Genomic DNA, 26,754 nt, shown 5'->3' with positions numbered 1-26,754 from the left:
AAAAAAAAAAAGAAATAAGATCTTTGCAAATGTGATTGGTTAAAACTCTTGAGATGAAATCATCCTGTATTTAGGATAGAAACTAAATCCAGTGACACTCAGAGACACAGAGCAGATGTGAAGATGGAGGCCGAGGTAAACTACAGCTACAAACCAAGGAACACCAAGGGTTGTCAGCAATCACCAGAAGCCAGGAGAGAGAGATGGGATGGTTCCCCGCTCCACAGAGCCTCCACAAGGAACCAACTTTGCTGACACTTTGATTTCAGGATTCTGGCTTCAGAACTATGGGCCAATAAATTTGTTTGTGCAAGTCTGTGGCAATTTACTATGCAACATCCTAAGAAACTAATACACATCATTGCTGCAGATGCCAGTCACGGTGCTTAAGATAGGGCTAACTCTACCCCTTGACTCTGCAGTGGGGCAAATTTCATCCCTGGCCAGGCCAGACCACTGTGGTTGGTTCTAGGATGACTCAAGTTAGGTCAGGGAGAGTGAACAAGACCTGAGATTTTGCTAGAACTTTTGGAATGAGGTACTAGCTTTTTAAAGGAGGCCACGAAGGAGCTGTTGGATATTATCTTACCACCTACCTAGACAGGAAACTGTCACAGAGGAAGTGATTTCTAATATCCTTATTTGAACTCCTGGATCTACCCATACCTGAAGCTAGATATCAATGCACATCAGTCCCATGAGCCAATAAATTCTCTTATTGCTTAAACTATTTTGAATTAGAGCTGAATTTTCTATTCTTGGTATTCAAAAGGGACACAGCCAATTATTCTATCTAGGCCCCAGTTTCTCTCCATCTTTAGGGGATAATAAGATTTGCCCTGGCTGGGCCATCACATCCCCTGAGCTCAGGAGTTGGAGACCAGCCTGAGGAAGAGAGACCCCATCTCCACTAAAAATAGAAAAGTTAGCTGGGTGTTGTGGCAGGTGCCTGTAGTCCCAGCTATTTGGGAGGCTAAAGCAAGGATTGCTTGAGTCCAGGAGTTTGAGGTTGCAGTCACAGATGAATGTGAAAGGATTTTGAAAGAGTTATGTGCCACCCAAATGGAGATTTGAGTTAATTTCAGGGCTCAGATGACTCTGACAATTCACTTTCTAACTCCTCTTGACTAAGTAACCATTTAGCTTGAGGACTTCACTGTATACTCAATTCTGGCAAATAGGTCCATAGATTCTTAGGACTAGAAGGGTCCTTAAGTTCAGGCCTGATGCTCCCATTTTTACAGAAGGAGGACACAGGCTCATAACAGTTTGGTGGCGTGGCTACCATCACTCAGTGAATCAGGCTGAGCCAACTCAAAAACAGTGAAGCTACTCTTTAAAGAGGAAGTGAAACTCACATGTTCATGCCTGTTATTCCCTCCAGCTAGGCCATGATTTAAAAGGAAGAAAAATGGGGATTGGGGACAGAGCAGGGGAGGAAGGAGGGAGAGAGATGCTCTGCACCCCCAATCCCACCTTAAGTTGTGCTTATGAAAGGGAAGCACAGGGGATCCTTGAAGTGATGGGGCTGTTCTGCATGTCAACTGTGCTGGTGGATGCAGGAATCTACAGAGGCAATAAATTGCATAGAATTTATGCAAGTGACGTGAGGAAATCAGACAGAGATCAAGGGATTGATCAAGGTCAATATCCTTTTGGTGATACTGTACTATGGTTTTGCAAAATGTTAAGTGAACCTGGGCAGAGTGTGCAGGGAGCTGGCTGCATCATTTCTTAGCATGTGAATTTATAATTATTTTTAAATATGTCAAGGTTTTTAAAAGGAGAAGATGAGGTAATGGCAGTATTGTTCCTTTTGGGAAGGGCCTGGCTCTGTCTGGAGGTTTAGAGGGCACCAAAAGTCACAACAGGCAGACCTTGGAGCCACCACTGCTGGGGAAGAGGGAAGGGGCTGGGAGAGATTCTGGGAGGTTCCAGAAAGGGCAGGATATGCCCTGTACCACCAATTCCATATATATATATTTTTAAGAGACAGAGTCTCACTTTGTTGCCCTTGGGAGAGGGCCATGGTGTCACAGCTCACAGCAACCTCAAACTCCTAGGCTCAAGCAATTCGCTTGCCTCAGCCTCCCAAGTAGCTGGGACTACAGGCACCCGCCACAATGCCTAGCTATTTTTTAGAGATGGGGGTTTTGCTCTTACTCAGGCTGGTCTTGAGCTCGTGAGCTCAGGCAATCCACTCCCCTTGGCCTCCCAGAGTGCTGGGATTATAGGCGTGAGCCTCCTTGCCCGGCCCACTAATCCCATCTTAAGAACTCAGGTCCAGAAAGTTTTGCACAGATGTTCAGGGAGGCCAGGGTGAGTCAGGGCTCAGAGGATTGAGAGAAAGAGGAAGAGGCAGGCAGGCGAGGCACACCTTGGAGACAGCCGAGGAGCCCGAAGACCCCGCCACGCAGGGTTGCCTGCGTCTGCCGCCCATCCACGGTGGGGTCGTCCGCCCACAAGCTGAGCCAGTAGCTGCGGCAGAAGGAAGCCACTTGCTGGCAGAGGAAGAGGAAGAGTGCGTAGAGGCAGATGGGGCTGCCTATAGCCCGCAGGTAGGTCAGGTGCATGGCAGCCTTCACCTATAGCACATGGGGAAAGAGTGGCAGAGAGGGGCCTCAGAGCGGGGGTGAGTTGGGGCAGGGCCAGGTGAGGTTCCCAAAGAACACGCCAGTGGGCCAGATGGAACCACCACGCAGACCCCACAGGTCCTCCCACCAGTAGCACTGTCTTCCCTACAGGCCCCACCTAGCTGCGGGACCCTCTCCTGCTACAGAATCCCCAGGTAGCCAATGACAGGCTGTGGTGCTTTCTGCTCTGGGCATCTACTGTGGGTGAGTGTGCTCTCCACGCTCACAATAAACTCCATTCCACAGATAAGGAAGGCGAGGCACAAGGAGGTCCAGCCTCTTCTGCTCCTGCAAACCTGAAGCTCTCTGCACAGCTGGAGCCACAGTGAACTTTTATAAACATCAGTCTAACTATAGCTTGCTGTTGCTGGCCTGTCCATTGCTTCCTCTTGCTCTTAGAAGAAATTCCAAACTCCTGTCTCGCCCCCACTCGTTATCTGCCAGCCTGGGACCCATTTCTCCTCTCTGGCTTCCTGCCTGCTGTTCCCTCTGCCTGGAACACTCTGTGGCTTGCTCTTTACATGGCCAGTTCCTTCTCTTTTCTGGGCAGCTCAAATGTCACTCAACTGTCACCCCTCAGAGCATCCTATCCAAACACACCGCGATGCTCAGTTGGTCTCCATTTCATTGATCTTCTATATGTTTGCTTTATAGCACTTACCATTATCAGATATTACCTGATTAGCCTAATTATTTGCTATCTTTCTACCCTCACTGGCCTGTAAACTTCCACCAGACTTAGCTGGGCACAGTGGCTGCTGTGTAGATGTTTGTGGGCTGGATGGGTGGATTGACAGATGAATGGACAAACAGGTGGACAGGCAGGCGTGGAGGTGGGTGGATGGTTGGGTGTGTAGTTAGGTGGGTTGGAGGGCAGATGGAAGGGCGTCTGGGTGGGTGATGGAATGGAAGAGTAGATGGACACAGCATTATAGAAGAGGTAAAATGAGATGAGCTTCTGATTTGGACTGACCTAGATTTGAGTCCTAGGCTGGTCACAGGCTACCGAGAACACAGACAAGTCTCTTACTCCATTTTTTTTTTTTTAATAGACAAAGTCTTGTTGTGTTACCAAGGCTGCTGTGTACAGAGGCACATTCTAGCTCACTGCAGCCTCAAACTCTTGGGCTCATGTGATCCTCCTAACACTACAGGCACATACGACCATGCCCAGCTAATTTTTAAAATTATTTTGTAGAGATGGGGTCTCACTATGCTGCTCAGGCTGGTCTCGAACGCCTGGGCTCAAGAGAGCCTCCTGCCTTGGGCTCTGCGAATGCTGGGATTATAGGCATGAGCCACTCTGCACTCAGCTTAGTTTCCTAACTCTTTAAGATTTCCCAGGTTCTTCATCACTGAAATGGTGTTATCACCATCTATCCTTTAGGGTGGTGGTGAGGATTAAGAACATAATCTTACCAGGCACATAGTAGGTGCTCAGTAAAGGTATCCTGCCCCCCCTCCTAGTGCTATATCTTGGGGGAAGTCTTGGGTTCCTGGGGGCAGCAGTAGAGGGTGGGGAGGGTCGGAGCATCTGGTGGTTACCCTGCCATACTGTGTGCTGTCCTCTCCTGTCGCCTGTCCGGCCACATCAGGGTCATCTAAAGGAATTCCTGCCTGGGCTTCTGAAGAGGTGCTGTCCTCGGGGACGGACTTGATGGAGCTGTCATTTAGAGAAAATGAAGACCAATCAGTATCTCTTGGGCTGTGAATGCCCAACTGTCAGGCCCACTGGGAGCGACTGAGCTCTGGGGTAAACCCTCCACCCATTCATTCATTCACTCACTCAGCTCACAGACTGAGCACCAAGTCTCACGAGTCCCTTCTCCTGGTGTGGTGCCGGCTAAATGCCGTCTCTTAGCCTGGAGTCGAGGAAGTCTGTTCGTCAGATGCCACTTCGCTCAATGCACTTATTTGCCCAACTTTGGAACTCTGTTCTCACAATTTTCATTTTGGTCTAAGCTTTGCTGCAGTTGTTTTGTCCTTACTGTTTGCCCTCAGATCTGTCAGTCTAGCCTGCCGGAAAGTCAATTACGCACAATTCAGACGCTAAAGACTTCTTGAATGTTCCATACTTCTGTGGATGAGTGGGCTAACTTAACCTCTGTGCCTCAGTTTCCTCAGCTATAAAAGTGGGGATAATATCAATTCTTCTACCCACCCACCCACCCTCATACCTACATATATATCTCTTATCTTGGGAGCTGTAGAAACAGCAGAGTTGTCCAGTGTGTGACACAGAAGTGCCCTCAGGAAGCTGGCTAAGATAGGGTGGCAGGGAGAGCTGTGCCCAGACCCAGTGATCCCCAAGGACCAAGGCCCCTCAAAATGTCCCCCAGGACCCCATCCTAATAGCAGGCACATAAGCTCAGACCCCCTGGCACCCAGTGGTCCATTGCTGTTTCCCAAGGCCTTTCTCCAGGAAAGGGGGAGGGGATGCCCCAGGCGGAAGTCTCTGACTGGCAGGGGCAGAGAGAAGGGGAATGCAGGCCCCCTCCGGGCCCCTGGTCAGCACCCAGTGAGGACACAGGTGTAGACTCAAGTCCCGCACGTGGCCTGCCTGTGAAACCATAAACCACAAGGCCTGGCATGTTGGTAACAACTGTGGGGAAGGTCCCTCTTTGGTCCAGCCCTGCCCTACTCCAGCAAGGAGACAACCCAAACCAACCAACCTCAGCCCACCCAGCGGCATGCATCATATTGGAGGGCAAATTGTTCTTTCATTCAGTGAACTGGCTGTTTGGGGAAGTGGTCATTTTGGCCGACTAATCGGCAACTGTTTTTGGTGGCTGAGCACCACCAGGGACCTCTGTGGTGGTTTGTCCACCCGGCCCTTCAGCCCCAGCCAGCGCCCTCTGGAGCGCAGCACCACAGCACACTCACCTCTCCAGTCTGGCCTTGGGCCTCCTGCCTGCAGAGATGCCTCCAGGGTCCTCAGCACTGCTACCCAGTTCTGTTTCTGCAAAGTCATGGGGGTCCTGTCACACAATGGGGGCCACATGGCACTGGCTCTGTGGCCTTAACCTTCTCTCTGAGCACACATTTCCCCTAATCCAGCTCCTGTCACCTTCATAGCAACCTCACTCAACCCTTCCTGGGTTCTTCAGGGAACATTATTCATTTATCTACTCATTCATTCATTTATTCAGTTAGCAAATAAATATAATGGTACACTGGCTATGAACTTGAGCTGGACAGAGTGATGAACACCATCCAAAGTCAAATTGCCTCCATTTCCCCCGCCCGCCTTGCTCATGCTGTTCTTTGTGCCTGAGCTCTCTATTCTGGTTAACTATCTTCAGGTCCCATCTCCTCTAGGAAGTATCCCTTAGCCCTGCCCCGGCTTCTCCCTGTGGGCAGCAGCAGCAGGAGCCGGTCAGAGAGCCAGCAAAGCCCAGGCAGTACCTCCTTTTTCTCTATCTCCTGGCTGTCTAGCTTGATCCAGAAGGCGCACCAGGGCCCCCTTCCTGTGCAGAAGCTCCTGGTAGGAACCCATCTCTGCAATTGCCCCACCTTCCAGAACCACGATCCAATCAGCCTGGGGCAGGATGTGGAGCGTGTGGGTCACGAGAATCCGTGTCTGGGCAGGAAGGGGTGGAAGCCACACTCACATTCTTGGCAAATCTCCTTTGCTGGGATTGGGGGCAGTGTCCCTGGGCTCAGAGTGGGGACAGCTCCCTTCTTGTGCTCCTGCCCTCTTCCTTGAAAATAGCACATCCAAATAGAGAAACAGAGGGGACTGGCTCAAAACAAGGAGACAAGGAGTTTGCGTGAACCTGGCCAATAATCTGAGGCAGACCTGTAGTAGTTTAACCAGAGACACACGTAAGGCACTGAGATTTGAGGGCTGCTTATTATGAAGCATCATCAGAGCAAACGCTGACCAATGCAAATGGAAGAACTGGACTCAAGGGGGGTGAGATAAGCTAACTTGGATTAGGATGAGACTCACAGGGCTTCCTCTGCCTTTGCCCTGTGCCCTCTGACACATGTTCCCAAACTTACTGTTCCTTGGAGCAGCCCGCTGGGCCCAATGACACGGTTGAAGACACACTGGCCAATGTGGGCATCCAGGGATGCCAGGGGGTCATCTAGCAGGTACACAGTAGCCTTTCTGTACACAGCCCGGGCCAGGCTCAGCCGCTGCTTCTGGCCCCCCGAGAGAGCCATGCCCTGTAGCCATAGAGAGACCTGAGTCTTCATCTGGTGGGTGAGGCTGCAGCACCCAGGGCAGGTCAGGACACGCCTGCCCATCAGGGTGAAGCACAGCTCACCGCACCTGTCATCTGAGCCACCCACAGCCTCAAACACCCACCCTCAAGACAACACCCCTGCCAGTCGGAACCTGCCTCACTTTCCCCCTTCCCAGCCCAGCTTCCTGATGGAATCATTTGCTCTCCCCAACCCACTCTCTCCCATCCCGCTCACTCCTCCCTCCATTGAAGTCTGGTTTCTATTTCCACCTCTCCACGGAGACCACAGTCACCAAGCCTACTAGTCATTCTCCTGTTGCTTTTTAGTCCTTTTACAAATTTTTATTTTTAATTAATATGTAACAGGTGTACATATTGGGAAGTAATGTGATATTTGATACCTATATGTAGTATAATAACGTGTAATGATCAAATCACAGTAACTGGGATATCCATCACCTCAAATGTTTACCTTTTCTTTATCTTAAGGACCTCACAATTCTTCTTTTCTAACTTCAAAAACAAAAAACAGACTCGGTGCCTGTCACTTAGTGGTTAGGGTGCCAGCCACATCCACCAGGGCTGGTGGGTTTGAACCCGGCCCTGGTCTGCTAAACAACAACGATAATAATAGAGAAAACCAGCTGGGCATTATGGCAGGCACCTACAGTCCCAGCTACTGGGAGGCTAAGGCAAGAGAATCGCTTAAGCTCAAGTGTTTGAGGTTGCTGTGAGCTGTGACGCTCCAGCACTCTACTGAGGGTGACATAGACTCTGTCTCAAAACAAAATAAAACTGGGTGCTAGCATAGGGTGACCAGACGTCCCGCTTTTGGCGGGACAGTCCTGCTTTCTAACAATTTGTCCCGTGTCCCGCAGCGTTTTAAAAAAGTCCCAATTTTTGGAAAGAATGCACGAACAGGCAGGAGAACAGGGAATATACGGTTTTCAATTGCCATGTGGCTATTTCACCAGGATATGAGTTTTATATTATTTTTGTTAATTTTATAATGTAAAACTGTAATAATAACAAATAATTGTTGAGAAATGATTATCAATAACTGCTTATCAAAGTTTGCATTGTTGTCAGGCCCTGCCCTGCCCCGCCCCCTGCCCCCCCCCCTGCCTCGCCCCCGCCCCACCCCCCAGCCATGTGGTCTCGCTTTACCAGTGTTAAAATCTGGTCACCCTATGCTAGCAGAGGTTGGTTCATGAGGTTTACGGAAAGAAGCCTTCGGTATAACACACAAGTACAAGGTACAGCGGGCAGTGCTGATGGAGAAGCTGTGGCATTAAGGTAACTGATGAAGGTGGCTACACTAAAGAACTGATTTTCAACGTAGATGCAACAGCCTTCTACTGAAAGAAGACATCATCTGGGACTTTTTTTTTTTTTTTAACAATCATAGCTCACTGCAGTCCTGAACTCCTGTACTTAAAAGTGAAGCCCCCACCTCAGCCTCCTGAGTAGCTGGGATTACAGGCTCCAGACAGGTGCCAGCTCCATCTACATCTTTTCTAGCTACTTTAAAAACTACAATAAATTATCATTAACTACCATTTCCCTACCATAGTATTGAGTACTAGAATGTATTCCTTCTGTTATTTTCATTCATCCTTGTTTTCATTCATCTTAAGTCTGTTCATTCATCCCATCAGTAACTGCTGTGGCTACTACATATCCCACAGTGTCCTGGGCCCTGGGGACTCAGCAAGGAACAAAGAGTGGCTGCCGTCCTGATGGGATCTTTCCTTCTAAGGAGGGTGGGGCTGGAGACAATCAGTAAATAAAAGAGTGAAATGCAGAGCACGTTCTGGGGTGTTAAGTGCTGGGAAGAAGTGTGAGGCATGAGCAGGGTTGCTGTGTTGGGTGAGGCCAGGGAAGGTGACAAAGTCAGGGATGAGCCGGGTGGGGGGGGGACTCTGGGTGGTGGGGGGAGAGAAGGGACAGCAGGTGCAGAGGCCCCGAGGTGGGAGTGTGCCCTGAGGGTCCAGGGAACATCATCACAGAGACTCATGAGGCTGGAGGGAAGCAGGAAAGGGAAGCATGATGTGAGATGCGGCAGAGAGATAACAGGGCCCCAGTGTGGGGGACCTTGCCAGGGACTGTCAGGACTGGGCTTTGATGCTGAGGGGAGTGGGAGACCCTGGAGCATCTGAGCAGAGGAAGGATGTGATCTGACCTGCTGCGTCTGAACAGAGCCCCTGTGGCTGCCGCACTGAGGTTAGACTATAGGGGTGAGGACAGAGACCAGGTGCCATCCAGAAGGCCACTGCAGTGGTGTGGGCAGAGCTGACGGTAGACAGGACCAGAAGATTCCAGCTCTGCTCCAAAGGTGGACCCAAGAGGATTTGCCAATAGATTAGAAGTGGATATAAGTGAAGGAAAGGGAAAAGGACCTCACCGAGGAAGCATGGCTCTTCGGTCACCTGGGAGGGGCGGGTTGTGGGAAGACATGGTGCTGGGACATCAGAGGCCAGTCTAGGGTGTGACACAGCTGGGCAGATGTAGAGGGCGGCAGGCACTCCCACCCTCTCAAAGCATTCCCCGGGCCTCCACAACACGCTGTCATCTCTCCTGTATGTCCCTTCTTAGCTACCCCTTCCTGGCTCACTCTGCTGACAGCCCATCCAAGGGGCACCAGGGACCCTCTCCTAGGCACTCACCCCAGGAAACCTCACTCATCTCCTGACTTTTCTGTTGATAATTCTCTAATCCAAAGGTCTGCAAACTCTTTCTGTGAAAGGCCAGATAGTGACTATTTTCAGCTTTGCAGGCCACATGGTCTCTGTCACCACAGCTCGGCTCCGACTTTTGAGTGAGCAGCCAGACATGAGGTGAATAAATGTGCGTGGCCGTTTCCCAGCACTGCTTTGCTTATAAATACAAGCAGTGGGCTGGATATGGCCTGTGGGTCATAGTTGGCCAACCCCTACCCAATCCATAACTCCATATATCCTGCTTGTTGGACATCTTTGTCCAGACCCTTTGGGGAGGCTCAGAGAGGGAAGGCAATTTGACCAACGTCACCCAGCCAGGTGAGGAAGAGAGGGACAGAAGTCCAGGTCTTCTCACTCTCCATGGTCAGAGAGCCCCTCACCGCCAATCCCTGCCACAATGTTCTATCTACTCTTTCGTCTGTACTTGCAATCACTTATTAATAATTATTTATTGATCACCTACTATGCAATTGACTGAAGCAAACGGTCCCACCTATAATTCCTCCCTGTCCCAAAAAAGCCTTGAGCCTCTCACCTGCTCCCCAATCGAGGTGTGGACTCCTGCATGGAAACTGCCCACGTCTGGCCACAGGGCACAGGCCTCCAGCACTCTCTCCAGCCACGGTGGGTCCAGCTCCTGCCCAAAGCACACATTCTCCACCACAGAGGTATTCTGGACCCAGGCTTCCTGGGGCACATAAGCCACGGGACCCTAAAACAAAATGACCTTGGCCATAGGAGGACAATGGGGACACAGAGGGAGCAGTGGAGCTGGGCTCTTGGTGGTGGGCGGGAGGGGTAGAGTGTGTTGGGTGTGCGCTGGGCTGGGAGGAGCAGGGAGGCACCAGGGCAAGGGGACATTCAGAATGGTGGACTTTCATGGTGAGGGATGTCCTAGTAGGCAGGTGGCCTCACCTTGATGCTCACGGACCCCTCCACCTTTGACAGCTCCCCCAGGAGGGCGGAGAGCAGGGAGGACTTCCCTGCCCCCACAGGACCAACGACAGCCAGCAGACAGCCCTGGGGCACGCTGAGGTTTATCCTGCCAACCCAGGAGGAGGGAGATGTGTCTCTCATTAGGGCCCAGTCTGCATCTGTGGTGAGCCCAGACGGAGCCAGGTCTTCCTGGTGGCCTCTCCCCTGCGAGGTCTCTAAAAGGACTCGCAGGGGTCTTTCTTCCCTTTCTCAGTCCTCGTGTGGCTATTTGAGCAGTCATCCCACCCATGTCTCTGTACACACACACAAAGTACACACACATTTGTACACACACGCAAAGAACATAGACATGAGCACACATGCTCCCATGCATACATGGTTGCACAAGTACACACACAAGCACAGCGTACGTGGCTGCACACACATGCTGACACACGCATGCCTGCCCACTCCCATGCACACACACTGTCCATAGTGGCCTGAGGTGTCAACCTGGATGGCCTCCTGCCTCAGCACTTGAAATAGGCTCTTCCCTGCCCTCCTGGCTTCTGTGTTCGCCCCCTCCCCATGTCCTCCAGCCCCTCCTGTACCCCCTGACCATGGGGATCTGTTAAAACCCAAGTCAGATCAGGAACCTCCCGGCTGCAACCCTCCTGCCTCCTGCTCGGTGCCCCGGCTCTGCCTCACACCTCCTTAAGTGTTTCTTGAATACAACAGACCAGTGGTTCTCAAATGGGGGTGAGTTTGTCCTCCAGGGGTCATTTGGCCAGGTCTAGAGCTATGTGGGGTTGTCACAAATGGTAAGGGTGCTCTTGGCATCTGGTGAGTGGAGTCCAGGGGTCCCGTTAATGTCCTGTACTGCATAGGATGACCTCACAGCAAAGAGTTTCAGCCCAAAATAAGAACAGTGCTGAGGTGAAGTGGGAAACCTGAGTCCAGGCACGCTCCTGCCTCAGGACCTTCACACTTGCTGTGCCCACTACCTAGAATGCTCTTCTCCCAGACACCTGAGAGGCTCACACCTGCATCACCATCTCAGCTAGCACACCCAGCCTTCCCTCACTATACAAACCATTGTGCTCTGTCCCCTTGCCCTGGTTTCCCATTTGCAACCCGACTCCTATCAGAATATCACCCGAGAGAGAGATTCTCTCTTGTTTGTTTTCTTTACTTTAACCCAGTGCCGAGAACAGGGCCTGGTATACAGGAAGTGCTCAATAAATACTATCAAGCAAATGAATGACATTTGATACAAATCCTGCCTACGTGTTTTCTTTCACTTCTTGGGGAGTTTGGGGGCTGGCTGAGGCTTTTGGTTAAGGTGACCAGACGTCCTGCTTTTGGCAGGACAGTCCTGATTTTTAACAATTTGTCATGCATCCCGTGGCATTTTTAAAAAGTCCCGATTTTAAAGAAGGAAAGAATGCAGGACAAGTTAGGGAACAGCCAGAGAATGGGAAGGGGATATACGTTTCCTTTTTCGGCTGCTGAAAGGTTAATGTAACTCCATTTGGGAATGAAGAGGTTAATGTAACTCTATTTGGAAGTGAAAAGGCTAATGTAAACTCCCTACTCCCCTCCTGGGCAAGGCATCAGAAGGAGACTGGCTCCCTCCCTTGCTTCTAGGCAAGGACAATTAGCTCAGAAGGAGCCAAACTGTCTGGAACAAACAAGTGGCCCCCCCCCCCCCAGTAAGGTGACTGGATGTCCTGCTTTTGGTAGGACAGTCCCGATTTTTAACAGTTTGTCCTGCGTCCTGCAGCATTTTAAAAAAGCCCTGATTTTTGGAAAGAATGCATGACAAGCTAAGGAACATGGGAGAACAGGAAGGAAATATACGGTTTTTGGCTGCCATGTGGCTATTTCTCTAGGATATGCATTTTATATTATTTTTGTTAATTTTATAATGCTAAACTTTGATAATAACAAATAATTGTTAAGAACTGACTATTGCAAACTGCTTATCAAAGTTTGCATTGTTGTCAGGCCCTGGCCCCCCAGGCCCTGCGCCACCCCCCCAATGGTGTCCTGCTTTACCAATGTTAAAATCTGGTCACCTTACTTTTGGTCACAAATCCCCAGCTATAAAATTGGAGGCTAAAGGTGACAGTGAGCTTGGGACTGACACAGCTGATGAGGCTGGGCCCTGAGGCTCTTCTTGGCCACCCTAAGAGCAGAGGAGTGCCCTGCTCCTCTCCTCCCAGTGGGGTAGAGGCTCAAATTCCTGGTTCCCCAAGACACAGGAGCTCCTGCTTTTCTAAGACCCTCTCCTCCAGGGCCAGTCCTGGGAACCTTCCTGGAAGGTGTCAGCCTGGCACACCCTCCAGCCTCAGGCTGGAACCTGTATGGACTCTCAGGCAGGAAGCCCCAGGCACCTTCTCCCTGTAGATGGGAAAGTAGTTACCAGCGGAGTCCTGTACCTGTGAAGGCAGGGAGGGCTTTCCTGGGACCAGGTGAAGGTGCCATCTTGTACAGTGATGCAATCCTTCCCAGCAGCTGCAGGGCACAGAAATTGGTTACAAGACACCTTCCCGGGAACTGCCCCACCATCCCCGGGGCAACTGGAAATCGCTCCCCCTTGGCAGGCTGCCCTGCGGCTCCTTGGCTGTGTGCCACCCTGCGAGGGTCTCATTCTCTCCCTGTCCCCTGCTGTATAATTCAGGGCGAGGTAAGCCACTCACTCCCAGGGACCAATCCTGCCTGCTACCTATTTTGATAAACAAAGTTTTATTGGAACACAGCCACACCCATGCACTTATTTTAGTTGTGATAGAGGCTGTATGTACAATCTTGACAGAGGCCACAATATATGTACAATCTTGTCCTTTATAGAAAAAGTTAGTAGGCTGTGATATGGCTTAGAATCCAGTCCAGGCCTTCAGAAAGTAAAGGGGATGTTATTAATTTCACTGGGAAAATAGGTCTAATCAGACACATATCTTCTCCTCACAACGCTGGGTCTCAGATTTCATCTGTACAGCAGGGGAAGAATCAGATTATTTGTTCTTGATCTTGAATGTATATTCAAGACTATCTAAAAATCAAAGCTCTCTATGGCTCAGCCCAAATCAATTACATCAGAATGTCGGAGGGACTTGGGGGAGTGTGTGAGCAGCTGGTATGTTTAAACAGCTCCCCAGATGACCCCAGGAAGGAGTTAAACATCCACCAACTCTCTACGGAGGGTCATCAGAAAAAGCAGAATTCCCAGTTAAATCTTAATTTCAGATAAATAAATACTTTTATAGTGTAAGTATGCCCCCAATATTGCATACGATGTATGAAAAAATAAGTTGAAATTCAAACTTACCTGGGCATCCTATATTTTTATTTAAAAATCTGGCTACCTTACTCTGGGGGCTCATCCTTTCTTAATATCCTGAGCTGTGGGAATTTTCCTTCACCCATTTCCCCATCTGTAAAATGGGTGGATTGTAGAAGTGTCCACATCACAGGGTTGTCATGAGGTTGGGCAAGTTCATTACTATCTAGAGCACTCTCCCCCCTAGCTTTATTGAGGTATAATCAACAAATAAAGGTGATAAATATTCAAGGCAAATGACATAGTATCTGACAAACACACTAACTGTGAGACGGCTACCACCATGATCGTCCACACATCCACCACCTCAGCCGGTCACTCCTTTGTGCAGCCATGTGTGGTGAGGGCAACTGAAGCCATTCCATGCAGAGCACTCTGAAGCATGCCAGCACGCGACATGGCGACCACTCACTCCACATTTGCTGTCCTGTCTGTATTCATCTCACCTCGTATGCTTTTGGGGGGATGAACAGGGACCTTAGGACAGTGTGAGTCCCCAGCCCCAGGCAGGTGACCAGGTGTGTCAAAGTTGGACATAAAACAACACCCGGGGTCAACAGCCCTCTAGTAGGATGATGGCTCGGTCATCAGGGACCCTTGATTATTGATTAAGCAGATCCTGAAAAGCCATGAGCTCACTGTCCCTTGTGCAGCCCTCTGGAGGGTCCTCCCAGAGGTAGGCACCAGCCTGGAGGGGAAGAGTTGATTCCCAGGGCCACACAGATGGCAGTGACGGGACTGCAGCCCAGATCCTGGGTCTGAATCCCCAAACCCTATCAGCTCAGCCAAACAAGGCTGTGCACAGCTGACCATTTGTCAGAGCTCTGAGTAGTCTCAGCAATACCAAGTTTTGGTTACTTAAAGGCCTCTTTGTTAACTTCTGGGTTTTTACCTAATAATAATTAAAATAATAACTAAAATGCACTGAAGACCAACCTGGGGGGGTGCATTCTAAGTGCTGCACTTAAACATATCTGACCCCCATGGCAACCCTACACAGTAGGTGCTGTCATGACTGTCATGACCACTTTGCAGATGGGAACCGTGAGGCTCAGAGAGATTAATCACTTGCCAAGGTCAGCCAGCTAGACAGTGCTGGGGCTGTGATTTGGACATGGGCAGTCCAATACCACAGGCTGGGCTTTTAACCACCATGCAGGTGTTTTCCAGGTAAGCAAGTTGACCAGATTCCTCATTAAAACAAAGGAAGGAGGCCTTCACCTGGTCATGGGTCCCCTCTCCCTGCAGCAGCTAACATCACTGAACCCACAGGCATAAGATAAAAAATGCATGGAGCAGAAGGGGAAGCCCAGCTGGCTCAAGCTCCGTGAGTCTCTCTGTGCAGGGAAGCCTGAGTCTCTGATGTTATTTTTTAGCTTGTGAATCACCTCGGACTTTCTGCAGTGGGGCAAAGACCTGGTCCATTAGAGTGTTCACTGCTATACATCCAGAACAGCACACAGTAGGTGCTCAGTGAGCAGTGCCTGAATGATTGGCAGAAAGAACAGCAGCACAGGGTCTCACCCAGATGGCGGGCACTGGGTGTGCCTACCCCACATTCTTGCACACACACCCCCGCCCCCCACCGCTGGAGTCGGCACTCACAGCACTCAGAGGGACTCGAATCCACGGTAGTAGGGTCAACTTCTTCCAGGCAGAGGAAGGCAGCCAGACGGTCAAAGGACACGCGGGCCTGGGGAAACCAAAGCCCCAGGTCACTCAGCCAGAAGAGCAAAGGACTTAGCTTCTGGCATCGGGGGCCTAGAGGTGTGTGGCAACAGCTTCCTGTCTACTAAGATCTATGCATTTGCAAGTGATTAGGACAAATCTCTCTGGGTCATGGCCAACAATGCACCATGAGGTGGTGACACTGGCAGTGGTGGTGATCTTCTACCTCCTCACTCCTGACAGCTAAATTGAAACAAACTGCCATTGTGCAGAGGTAACCTGGGGAGGCGGTGGTGGCTTTTCCAATAGCATCACCAGGTGATTACATGGAACAATTTCAAACTTGTCCACTTGGGGACGCCCTTTCCACTCCCAACTCCAAAATCTTCCTTGGTGAGAGAAAAGGCAGCAGCCCTTACAGGACAGACGGCTCAGTGGCGCGGCCACTGCTCATTTTCATCGTGCCCAAAGACACACATGACAGGACGTGAGAGGGGAAAGGAAGAAAACAAAACTGCTCTGTATGTATAAAAAAAAAACGCAAGTGGAATAGATTTGTGTAGGTGGAATTGCTGGATGGATGGGCCTGCTGTCCTGGAGGTGGTCACAGAGGTCGCCACGCTGCCCACTGGGCTCCCCACCCTCCTTGCGTCTTCCAGCTCTGCAACCTGCCCTCTCCCCCTCCTCCTCCCGGGACAGCCACCACACTCCCCCAGGATGGCTCTGCCCTCCTGCCCCACACCTGGACGACAGAGTGGATGGAGAAAGGCAGGAACGCTTGGGCCTTGTTGAGGATGTTGAGAACGGTGAGGGTCACAAAGGCTTTCTCTGTGTCCATGGCGTTCTCCTCGGCCACCAGAGTGTGCACAGCAAACACAACCAGGGCGACCTGTGGGGGACACATAGGGGGACCATGAGACGGAAGAGTATGGCTACAGAGGCCCAGCAAACCACGGTGCCTCTGTGGCAACATGGCCTGTCCACAGCATCCATACAGGTCTTGTTGGTAATCCCAGCCCGACAAAGCCCTGTCCCCTCCCAGATCATGAGCTATGCAGGCTGGCTCCAAACACGCCAGTGCCTTGATGGAGGGGTAAGCGTGCAGCCCACACCTCTGGGCTTTGCAAACCCTCAGTTCCAGGCATCAGGGGACGGTGCAGTTTTGGATCTCAGTAGCATTTTTTTGTCCTAGACACAGATAGGAATTGTGACCCTAGGATCCCTTGGAAGACGACCCAAAAACTGCCAGTGGCAGCTCCTGAGGGCTCTTGGTGTTACAGGCATGTGTGCTTCTCAGTGTCACTAAGGGATGGCTCAGTTCTCAGTGTTGGTGTTCTGGTTTTAGGTGTGACTCGATGATATAACGGCCACTTGGTATAATGGTCAGTTGGTGTGAAGGTCACCCAGTGTGCCAGACACCAGTATGATGGTGACTCAGAGATCCTATCTGGGGAGCGAAGGAGCTGAGGAAATTTCACCTCAAAATATAATTGCTTGGTATTAGGAATATTTAGAATTAAAAGCCTTTAGAGAGCACCAGGCCTGGGAAGGGATGTTCCCTCCAACTGCATTACCCATCAAAGGAACAAGGGACTTCCCTTCCCCTCCCTGTTATCTCACTGTGCTGTAGGGAAGAAAAATAAAGAGTGCAATTAGAGGTGCAATCAGAAGCTCGGCACCCGGAGCTCAGTGGGTAGGGCACCAGCCCCATACACCGAGGCTGGCGGGTTTGAAACTGACCCAGGCCTGCTAGACAACAATGACAACTGCTACAAAAAACAGCTGGGCATTGTGGCAGGAGCCTATAGTCCCAGCTACTTGGGAGGCTGAGGCAAGAGAATTGCTTAAGCCCAAGAGTTGGAGGTTGCTGTGAGCTGTGACACCATGACACTCTACTGAGGTGACATAGTGAGACTGTCTCAAAAAAAAAAAAAAAATAGAAAAAAGAAAGAATGCAACCAGACCTGGCCCAAAGCATTTTAAACATAGTACCTGTCTCTCAGGTTAATTACAACTCAATCTGTTTCTCCCATCCATTCATCCTTCCCTAGCAACCATTTATTACCCCTGAACAGAATTACCTATACCCCTCATCTTCCCTGCCCCTCTAAAAGGAGGCATAAAAATATCTGGGTCCCCCTGGGATATCGGTAATCACTCTGATTCTTCCTGTGCTCATAATGAACCCTTTCCCCTTATTAATCTGCCTTAATTGTGAGTTGATCTTCCAGGGAACTTTCGGAGGAAAGGGGAAGTTTCCCTGCGGCCCCACAGGAGGGTTTTAAGCTTTGGTTGGTGATGTCCCCTATAGCTCTAGATCCCCTCAGCAGTGGCTGTCCCACATGGCGATGGTGCTTGTCACCTGGAGCCCTCAGTAATGTTGCTACCTGCAACTTCAGACTCCTCTTCCACGGGATTCCAGAATGACAAGTCCCACCCACGTCTACTACGCGTTTACCCTTGGCACTGGCTGGGAATGTCCTGGGAAGAGCTTTTTTAATCTGGAAGCAGTGGGAAGTCACAGTAGGCCCATTCCCAGGGCATGACTGAAGTCAGAGGTGTGCTTTAGGAAGGGGAATCCGGCAGCGATGTTTGGAATCAGAGAGTAAGAGGACGAGCAAGATCCAGAGATAGCGCAGCTGCAGTCACCGATGGCCGGCATCAGGGACCCACTGCAGATATGGGGCTCTACCTCTGAAGCTTCCTGAACCCATAACCACCTCTCCATATCTCCATGTCACTGAATGCCTGAAACTCTCAGAAAGGGAGCGGCAGGCCCTAGCTGTTGGACTCTCCGGGGTGGTTAGCCCACGCAGCAGACAGCAGGGAACCCGAGGACAGGTACATTTTGATGGACAGAAGGATTCGGGGCTCCACCTATTTCACCCCCAGCTCCCTCCCCAGTCGTGCTCTGCACAGAGCCCAGAGTGACATCACCAGAAACGTGGACACTTGGAAGGACACCAGCGACACAGAGAAGAGGAGGCCGGAGGTCTTCAGAGCACTCAGCTCCCTGCCCCGGATGCGCAGGACTCTCTCCAGAAAGGCTTCCTCCCAGCCATGGGCCTTGACGATCCTCATGTTCCTGAGGATGGCGCTGGTGAGCTGGGCCCTCGCGTCCTTCTGCCTCATTTGCTCTTCCTGGGACACAGGAGGGAGGAAAAGGGCCAAAGACGGGTACCAGCTGGACTTCTGACCAGCAACCTGACAACCACCCTTCAGCAAGTTTCTCTCATTAAGCTGTGTCCTCCTGTCTGGCCCCCAGCACCTCAGAACCACAGCCCTGCTCTGGCCACTTCATTGTGCCCCTACCCTGTGGGCTCCCTCCCTTCTTCCTGCCTGGCCTGCCCCTTCTTCCAAAGGTCAAACCTGATGGTGGTTCCTCTTCTTGGTGATGAAGAAGTTCAGAGGGAGGAGGCTCATGAAGACAGCGATGGCAGTGAAGGCGGAGGGGCCTAGGAGCTGGGGACAGAGGGGACAGTGTATCTGAGATCCTGAGGGAGCCCAGGAGCAGACCCTGAGGGATCTGGTCAGACTTGGCTCCTAAGATGGGGGACATCAGGGACTCTGATAAGGGGAGCCACCAGGGCAAAGGGGCCAGAACTCGGTGGGGGGTCTGTAGCTGTTGATACCTGCTGGAGACGGGGTCCTTCTGTGCCAGGGAGGAAAGGATTGCTTCCCATGATAGGCATTATCAAATATAGAGGGCAATATACCCAAGACAGGTCATATATACATACAGCTCTGGGTGGGGGAGTTATGCCATGATGGCCTGGCCATGATGGTGAAGTTGAGACTTCCAAACCCCGGTTCAAATCCTGACTTTGACACTTGCTAGTGTGGCCTGTGACAAGTCACTCACCCTCCCTAAGCTACAGTTTCTTTGTCTGTGAAATAGGAATAGAGTCATTCCCATCACTTATCACACTTAATTATCATCCTAGTCTTCACTTGACCCTGCAGGAGGGTTGCCAGATTTAGCAAATAATCACATAGGCTACCCAGTGAAATTTTAATTTCAGGATAAGAGGGAACATGTTTTTGGTATAAGTATTGGTCCATGCAAATACTTGGGGCATGCTTAGAAATTATTCTGTTTATCTGAAGTTCACATTTAACTGGAAGCCCTGTGTTTTGTCTGGCAATCCTATGTGCTCCCCACCCCCCACAGCTTTGTGACTTTGTGACGCTAAGTTCCTCATCGCCTTGGTTTCTGTGTTTGGAAAGAGGTAGGGAGGGGCAGAAGGAATGATCTTTAAGTTGTTATTTTCTGAGATTCCTTCAGAGGTCATGTGGACCTGCTCTCTAGATAAGTCCCACCACATCTCCAATCTATGAGCCTCAGTTTTCCCTTTCAGCCCTTATGGAACCCTATTTTCTATTCCTAGGCACCCATCATGCCAGTTTGTTTCATTTATGTGGCAATGGCGCCATCCAGTGGCCGAGTGGAGAATTGCCCAAAAGGCAAACACCAGCCCACACTGCAAGTATTCAAAGAGATATGAACAGGTTAAACTCCTCCTGCAAAAATGGTTATCATCGACTGTGCCAACTGCAGTGCCCACCCTTCCTTAACTAGGATTTCATGACGATGTCAAGGACTATCTGCCAAGAGGCAGGAAAAGTACACTGGGAAAGCGATGGGGTGTAACATCTGCAGATATCTTATTGGTCTTGTCCAATTCTCATCGACACAGGGCATGAATCTGCTTGCTCAATTGCTCCACATTTTCCCAAGTGTCTTTCCTCTCTTCCTTTCTTTATTCCTAATAATTATAGCTAACATTTATGTACTGCACACTGTTTGAAGGTCTTACCTGTACTTACTGTATGTATGGCAGGGCCCTGGAATGCTAGGTAAATGCCAGAAAAGGTCCAGAAAAGGTCCTGGCCCCATGTTATAGCAAAAATAATGTTATGCACATGCATTAGATGGTATTTGGGAATAGTCAGCCCTTAAAATGCTGTGAACTGTGGCATACGAATCCCTCTACCTGCTTTAATGATTTTTACATAGTTGATGAAAATTGAAAGAAGGATGCTATTCCATGACAGGTGAAAATGATTTGAAGTTCAAATTTCAGGGTCTATAAAAAATGTTTTATCAGAGGACCATTATGCCTGATTACTATTGTCTGTGGCCACTTGTGCAGTTCAAGCACAGAGGTGCGTGGTTGTGAGAGAGACTATACGGTCCCCAGCAGTTAAAATATATGCTTTCTGGCTCGGCGCCTGTGGCTGAAGCGGCTAAGGCGCCAGCCACATACACCTAAGGTGGCGGGTTCGAATCCAGCCCGGGCCCGCCAAACAACGATGATGGCTGCAACCAAAAAAAATAGCCAGGCGTTGTGGCGGGCGCCTGTGGTCCCAGCTACTTGGGGGGCGGAGGCAAAAGACTCGCTTGAGCCCAGGAGTTGGAGGTTGCTATGAGCTGTGATGCCATGGCACTCTACCTAGGGGGACAGCTTGAGACTCCGTCTCAAAAAAAAAAAAAAAAAAATATATATATATATATATGTATGCTTTCTGTTCATTTACAGAAAAGGAATAGCAGTACAAACACATATTATCTACAGAGTACACCTGTGTGCCAGACACCGTTCTAAATGTTTCACATGGATTAGCTCATTGAAGACCTCAGCAACTCTAACGCAAGGTCTATGGCCCCTGGGGTCCTCATTTAGGAGAGGAGGAAGTAATGCACAGAGAGGGCGAGTTCCTTGTGCAAGACTTTACAACTAGTCAGTGGTAAAGAGCGTGATTTGAATCTGGGCAGTTCTGACAGAGTCTGATTTTACTACTACTAATAAAAAAAATCCTATACCACAAAGTTAAACAAAGGAAGTCAGAAAAAAGTCCTGTTTTTGCAAGTTTTTGTTTATGTCTAATGGTTACTTTATGGGTTTTTTTTTTTTTTTTTGTGGCAGAATCTCCCTCTGTCACCCTGGGTATAGTGCCCTGGCATCATCATAGCTCACAGCAACCTTAAACTCCTGGGCTCAAGTGAGTCTCCTGCCTCAGCTCCCAGGTCGCTGGGACTATAGGCATCCACTACAATGCCCAACTAATTTTTCTATTTTCAGTAATGATGGGTGTCTCACTCTTGTTCAGGCTGGTCTCGAATTCCTGAGCTCAAGCAATCCACCTGCCTCAGGCTCCCAGAGCACTAGGATTACAGGTTTGAGCCACCATGCCCAGGCTTCTTCATACTTTTTGAAGCCTCAGTGGTGATTATTTCCCCTGAAAATTTCCCCCTCTTTTGTTGTTGTTGACGATGGTGGTGCCCCAGTGTCACTGGTAACTTCAAAACAAGATTAATCTACCTATTGGGGACCCTGATAATACACTAGGGAAATGCCTATGTCATCATCATTTAACTGAGGCCCAGAGGGGATGAGCTGATGGTAAAGTGAAGACCATCGCCATCTAAGACAATTCCTGTCCCTTCAGCCCACAGTGTGCAGATGGGGACAGGCTTGAAGGAGGGGGTGGGGGAGGAAGACGAGGCAGAACATTCACTTCAAATCCTGTCTTTCGCTGCCCTCCCTGTGCACCTGCCAAAGATAGATGAAGCAGACCACGATCCAGATGACAGGCAGCCACAGCCCATTGAGGTAGATGACGCTCTCTGTCACCCTCTGCACATCCACTGACACGAGGTTGACCACATTGCCTACTGTGCTGGCCTTTCTGGAACCGCTAGACAGAGCCAGGACCTAGGCAGGGTAGGAAGAAAAAGTAGAGGGATGGAAGGTTGGAGGTGGGGTCCCTGAGGCAGGCCTCTTTGCCCTCAGAGCCTCAGTTTACTCATCTGTGCAGTGGGTGAGTATAACCTCCTGAGCTAACCTCTCAGGCTGTTGTGAGAAACCAGAGAGGTGACAAAAGTGAAAATACACTGAAATTCCTGAAGCACTGGAATGGTTATAATCAATGAAAATGCCTGGTTAAGGATGACAGTGGTCATTTGCTAAATGCTAACTATGTCCTGAGCTAAACGAACAGCTTCCTCGTGTCCTGTGATGCTCACCACTACCTTACCAATCAGGGGCTACCATACTTCATTCAATCTAAAATGCCATGGAGAAATACTGTTTTTGTACACTAAAGAAAATATTCCCAATTAAGACATGGAAGGCACAGATAAGTTAAAGTACTGCCCAACGTCAGAGGGCTTGTAAACGCCTATAGCAGGAATGAACTCGGGATGACTAAGGAATGACAAGGACATTTCATGTGCTTCTCTGACACCAACCTGGTTCTCCAGGGGCCTCAAATCTGCCCTGACCCTGGGGTCACAGTGGATCCCTGCCAGCCCGTTGAAGGCTAAGTTCTACACATGATCCTCTCTTTCTCTCTGCTGAGTGTGTGAGGGAGTGAGCCAGGAATGTTGAGTGTAGAAATTCTCTACCTAGCAGATATTTACTTATTTGTTTATTTTTTGAGACAGTCTCCAGCTGTCGTCCTGGGTAGAATGATGTGGCGTCCTAGTACAGCAACCTCCAACTCTTGGGCTCAAGTGATCCTCTTGCCCTAGTTTCTCTATTTTTAGTAGAGATGGGTCTTGCTTTTTCAAGGCTGGTCAGGTTTGTCTTGAACCTGTGATCTGAAGCTATCCACCTGTCTCAGCCTCCCGGAGTGCTAGGATTACAGGTGCGAGCCACTGCGCCGGCCTACTTAGCAAATCTTTAAAGAGCACTCACTGAGCGCCTCACACTGAGAGCCCAGCTGTGAACCATGGAGATAGTGGGCTTGCTGGGGTGGGGGAAGACTGGAGTTTGCAGTGGGGACCATGACTCAGTAAAGATCTGCAAAATTCATTCTTTAATGGCAACGATAAGGGCCATGAAGGAGCAGCCCAGATGGTCGAGAGGAGGGCTCTGACCTCAACAGGGGATCAAAGGGGGCCTCCCTCTGAGAGGGCAGTGGGCAGAGCAATGCCAGTGGGCTCAAGGAAACATGTGGACTTACCAGAATGGATAGGTCACAGCCAGCTTGGCACGCTTGAGGGACATGAGCCTGAAACAGTACTCTGGCATCATAACACTGGGAGCCACACTGAGGCCATCCAGGAGCTGTTCCCTTTTTCCCCTCCTCCCTGAGGTCACTGCTCAGGTGTGAGAAAATGATGAGACCTACAGGGGACTCTGAGGTTCTGAGCCTCACAGGGGCCAATATCCCTCACAGCAGCAGCCCATGGGTTTAGTGTCCATGGTCCCTGAAAGTCACCGTGCTGGGGACTAGGGGGGTCATTTTTACCACAGGTAGTGTTGCCTGGCAACATACCTTTATCCAGTCCACACACAGTGGAAGTTAACCCTTTAGCCTCGAGGGTGGAGTGGGAGCTAATTTGAGGAGGAGGAGGAGTGGGAAGGGTGTCCAGTTAGTGGGAACAAGGGCAGAAAGCTCTGAATTGGGAGGGGGCCTGACATGTTTAAAGAACTGAAAGGAGACCTGTGTGGCCTCAGGAGGGTGAGCACTGGAGGAGGAGGGGGTGTGTGTGTATGATGTGATCAGGCTGGAGAGGCGCCAGGGTCATATCATCCAAGGCCTCAGAGAAATAACAAAGAAGGTAAGAACGCAGGTGCAAGTGATTCTGGGTAAGTGAGAGCCAGGTGCACGCTCGCTCGGCCCCAGGTGAGTGACACTGCCCCTCCCAGGGCTCACCTTTCGGTATACCAGGCCCGTGAGGGCCGTCCGCAGCCGCATCTGCAGCACCCGGAGCCTGTACATGTGCTGCTGCTCAAACAGCGTCTGCAGGCAGGCGGAGAGGAGCATCAGCACCGCGAGGAGGCAGCCCTTCCAGGCAGGGGGCTCGGGGTCACCAATGAACTCCAGGAAAAGGCTGGTGGGAGAGAGCGAAAGGGACAGCCTCTGAGAGGAGGGGCCCTGGGGGCTGCCTTTGCCCAGACCAGGTCAGGTGCAGAGGATTGGTCAGTGTGGTTGTTGTCCACGGTCATTTCCCCTACTGTCCACATTCCCTTGTATTCTCTGATCAAGAGAGTTTTAAGCCCAGTGTGGGATGGTGGCTCATGCCCACAATCCTAGCACTCTGGGAGGCCAAGACGAGTGGATCACTTGAGCTTAGGAATTCAAGACCAGCCTGAGCCAGAGCAAGACCCCATCTCAACCAAAAACAGAAAAAATAGCTGGGCGTTGTAGCAGGTGCCTGTAGTCCCAGCTACTTGAGAGGCTGAGGCAAGAGCAGGGGTCCTCAAACTTTTTAAACAGGGGGCCAGTTCACTGTCCCTCAGACCATTGGAGGGCTGGACTGCGGACCCTGGGACAAGTTGGCTGCTAAGCAGGACAGTCAGCAGTGGCAAAAACACCTGGCAGGCTGGATAAATGTCCTAGGCGGGCTGCATGTGGCCCCTGGGCCGTAGTTTGAGGACGTCTGGGCAAGAGGATTGCTTGAGTCCAGGAGTTTGAGGTTGCTGTGAGCTGTGATGCCATGTGGTACTCTACCGAGGGTGACAAAGTGAGACTCTGTCTCAAAAACAAACAAACAAAAAACGTAACCCTCCATACCGAGGAACGTGACTGTATTTAAACAGGTGATTAAGTATGAAGGAGGCTGTTAGAGTGGGCCCTACTCTAGTCTGACCGGTGTCTTTATAAGAGGATGGGAGATTTGCACACATCCAGAGACACCTGGGGCACACACAGGGAACACAGAGAGGAGGAGGACATTTGCAAGCCAAGGAGAGAGATTTCAGAAGAAACCACCTTGAAGGCACCTGATCGTAAACTTCCCACCTTTGAGACAACACATTTCTGTTGTTTAGTCACACCAGTCTGTGGTGCTTTGTTCTGGCACCCAGCAGACTCTAAATATACCGTGCCTGAAATGTGGACTAGACACACAACTGGCTTTGGCCAACAGCACACAGCAGAGGCAAAAGTGTGCCGGCTCCGAGCCCAGGCCTCCAGAGAAAATGCTCTATTTCTTGGAACCTGCCCAAGTGGCCATAGGAACAAGCCTGAGTTAGGCTTTGGGAGGATGGGAAATGGCATGGAGCAGAGATGAGCTGCCCCCCAACCCAGCTGCAGACACGTCAGTGAACTCAGCCAAGGAAAGAAGTGCCCGGCTGAGCTCAGCCCAGCTGCTACCCCACGTTACCATGAGTTACACAAATAAATGCCGGTGGTTTTTTTTTTTTCTTTTTGAGACAGAATCCCATTATGTTACCCTTGGTAGAGTGCTATAGCATCACAGCTCACAGCAACCTCAACTCCTGGGCTTAAGCGATTCTCTTGCCTCAGCCTCCCAAATAGCTGGGACTACAGGCGCCCGCCACAATGCGCAGCTATTTTTCTGTTGCTGTTGTCATTGTTGCTTAGCTGGCCCGGGCTGGCTTCGAACCCGCCAGCGCCGTAACCACTGTGCTACGAGCGCCCAGCCAATGCCTATGGTTTTAAACCACTTGCTTTTGGGTTTAACTGCAAAAGCTAAAACTGATACAGTCAGATGAGGGCTCACTCATTTGTCCTCCCAGGGGTCGGTAACTTTCTCTTTAATCTTTTCCCTTCCTCAGTACCCTTCTCATCCACCCTCTGGTGTCCTGAGCACCAGCTGTATAGGCAGAGGCAGGAGCTGAAGCCCCTGGCCCTGGAGGGATTCTATTAAGAGACCACCTTAACAAATAAACCCAGGGCCCAGACCTACCTGAGCAGCTTGGGGACAGCAAACCTGAAGACATCCCCGATGACAAGGCTGAGCGTTGCCAGGAGGAAGGTGGAACGGAACACCCGCCAGGTGGCCCTCAGCAGCGGCCCCCGCCGGCTCTTTCCCTGCGGTAGGAAGGCCTCCGTCTCTGGGGCCTCCACACCGCCACCTTCTTTCCTTTTAAATGCCTTGGTGTGCCTTAGGGAGAGGACAGAGTGGCTCTGGGTCCTGTCTTATACTCTCAGCTGCCGGCAGCAGGGCCAAACATTAAAGAGTTATTTTCCCAGCAAGGGCATGGGTGGATGAGGATCCCACCTGGCTTCCTCACCTGTTCCTCCTTTGACACCCAGAGGACCCACTTATGAGACAGCCAGGTGGGGGCAGGGCAGAGGGGCAGCCCCGAGGCCTTATGGGCATGCATGAGCCCAGAGCACCTCCTCTGTGCCAGGCACCCCTCAGCACTTCTAAGAACCCAGCAGACCAGGGGTTGCCCTCATTTCACAGATAAGGAAACTGAGGCTCAGTTGACCTTGTTCAAAGGCACACAGCTGGGAAGAACTGGGATTGGACCCCAGCCTTCTGCTTGCTGAGTCCGTGCAATTCCTTTTTTTTTTTTTTT

General features: G+C 50.6%; 1 protein-coding gene across 1 annotated transcript in view; it reads right to left on the bottom strand.

Moving 5' to 3' along the window:
- The window catches only part of ABCC6 (ATP binding cassette subfamily C member 6), a 56,123-nt gene that overhangs the window by 13,035 nt on the left and 16,334 nt on the right, over positions 1 to 26,754 (bottom strand). The window contains exons 8-22 of the mRNA XM_023513855.1: positions 26,136 to 26,333; positions 24,137 to 24,314; positions 22,027 to 22,188; positions 18,842 to 18,934; positions 18,410 to 18,613; positions 16,215 to 16,361; positions 15,410 to 15,497; positions 12,903 to 12,978; positions 10,462 to 10,588; positions 10,082 to 10,258; positions 6,639 to 6,806; positions 6,039 to 6,213; positions 5,517 to 5,592; positions 4,179 to 4,296; positions 2,376 to 2,585 (exon numbers count right to left, since the gene is read on the bottom strand). Of these exons, the coding sequence (XP_023369623.1) occupies positions 2,376 to 2,585; positions 4,179 to 4,296; positions 5,517 to 5,592; positions 6,039 to 6,213; positions 6,639 to 6,806; positions 10,082 to 10,258; positions 10,462 to 10,588; positions 12,903 to 12,978; positions 15,410 to 15,497; positions 16,215 to 16,361; positions 18,410 to 18,613; positions 18,842 to 18,934; positions 22,027 to 22,188; positions 24,137 to 24,314; positions 26,136 to 26,333 (2,197 nt within the window). The remainder of the gene's footprint in view (positions 1 to 2,375; positions 2,586 to 4,178; positions 4,297 to 5,516; positions 5,593 to 6,038; positions 6,214 to 6,638; positions 6,807 to 10,081; positions 10,259 to 10,461; positions 10,589 to 12,902; positions 12,979 to 15,409; positions 15,498 to 16,214; positions 16,362 to 18,409; positions 18,614 to 18,841; positions 18,935 to 22,026; positions 22,189 to 24,136; positions 24,315 to 26,135; positions 26,334 to 26,754) is intronic.

Source organism: Otolemur garnettii, unplaced genomic scaffold, assembly GCF_000181295.1.
Source record: "Otolemur garnettii isolate 467f Iridium unplaced genomic scaffold, OtoGar3 scaffold00044, whole genome shotgun sequence".
NCBI lineage: Eukaryota > Metazoa > Chordata > Mammalia > Primates > Galagidae > Otolemur > Otolemur garnettii.
Note: the sequence above shows the minus strand (reverse complement) of the source record. Positions and strands in the feature narration are given on the sequence as shown.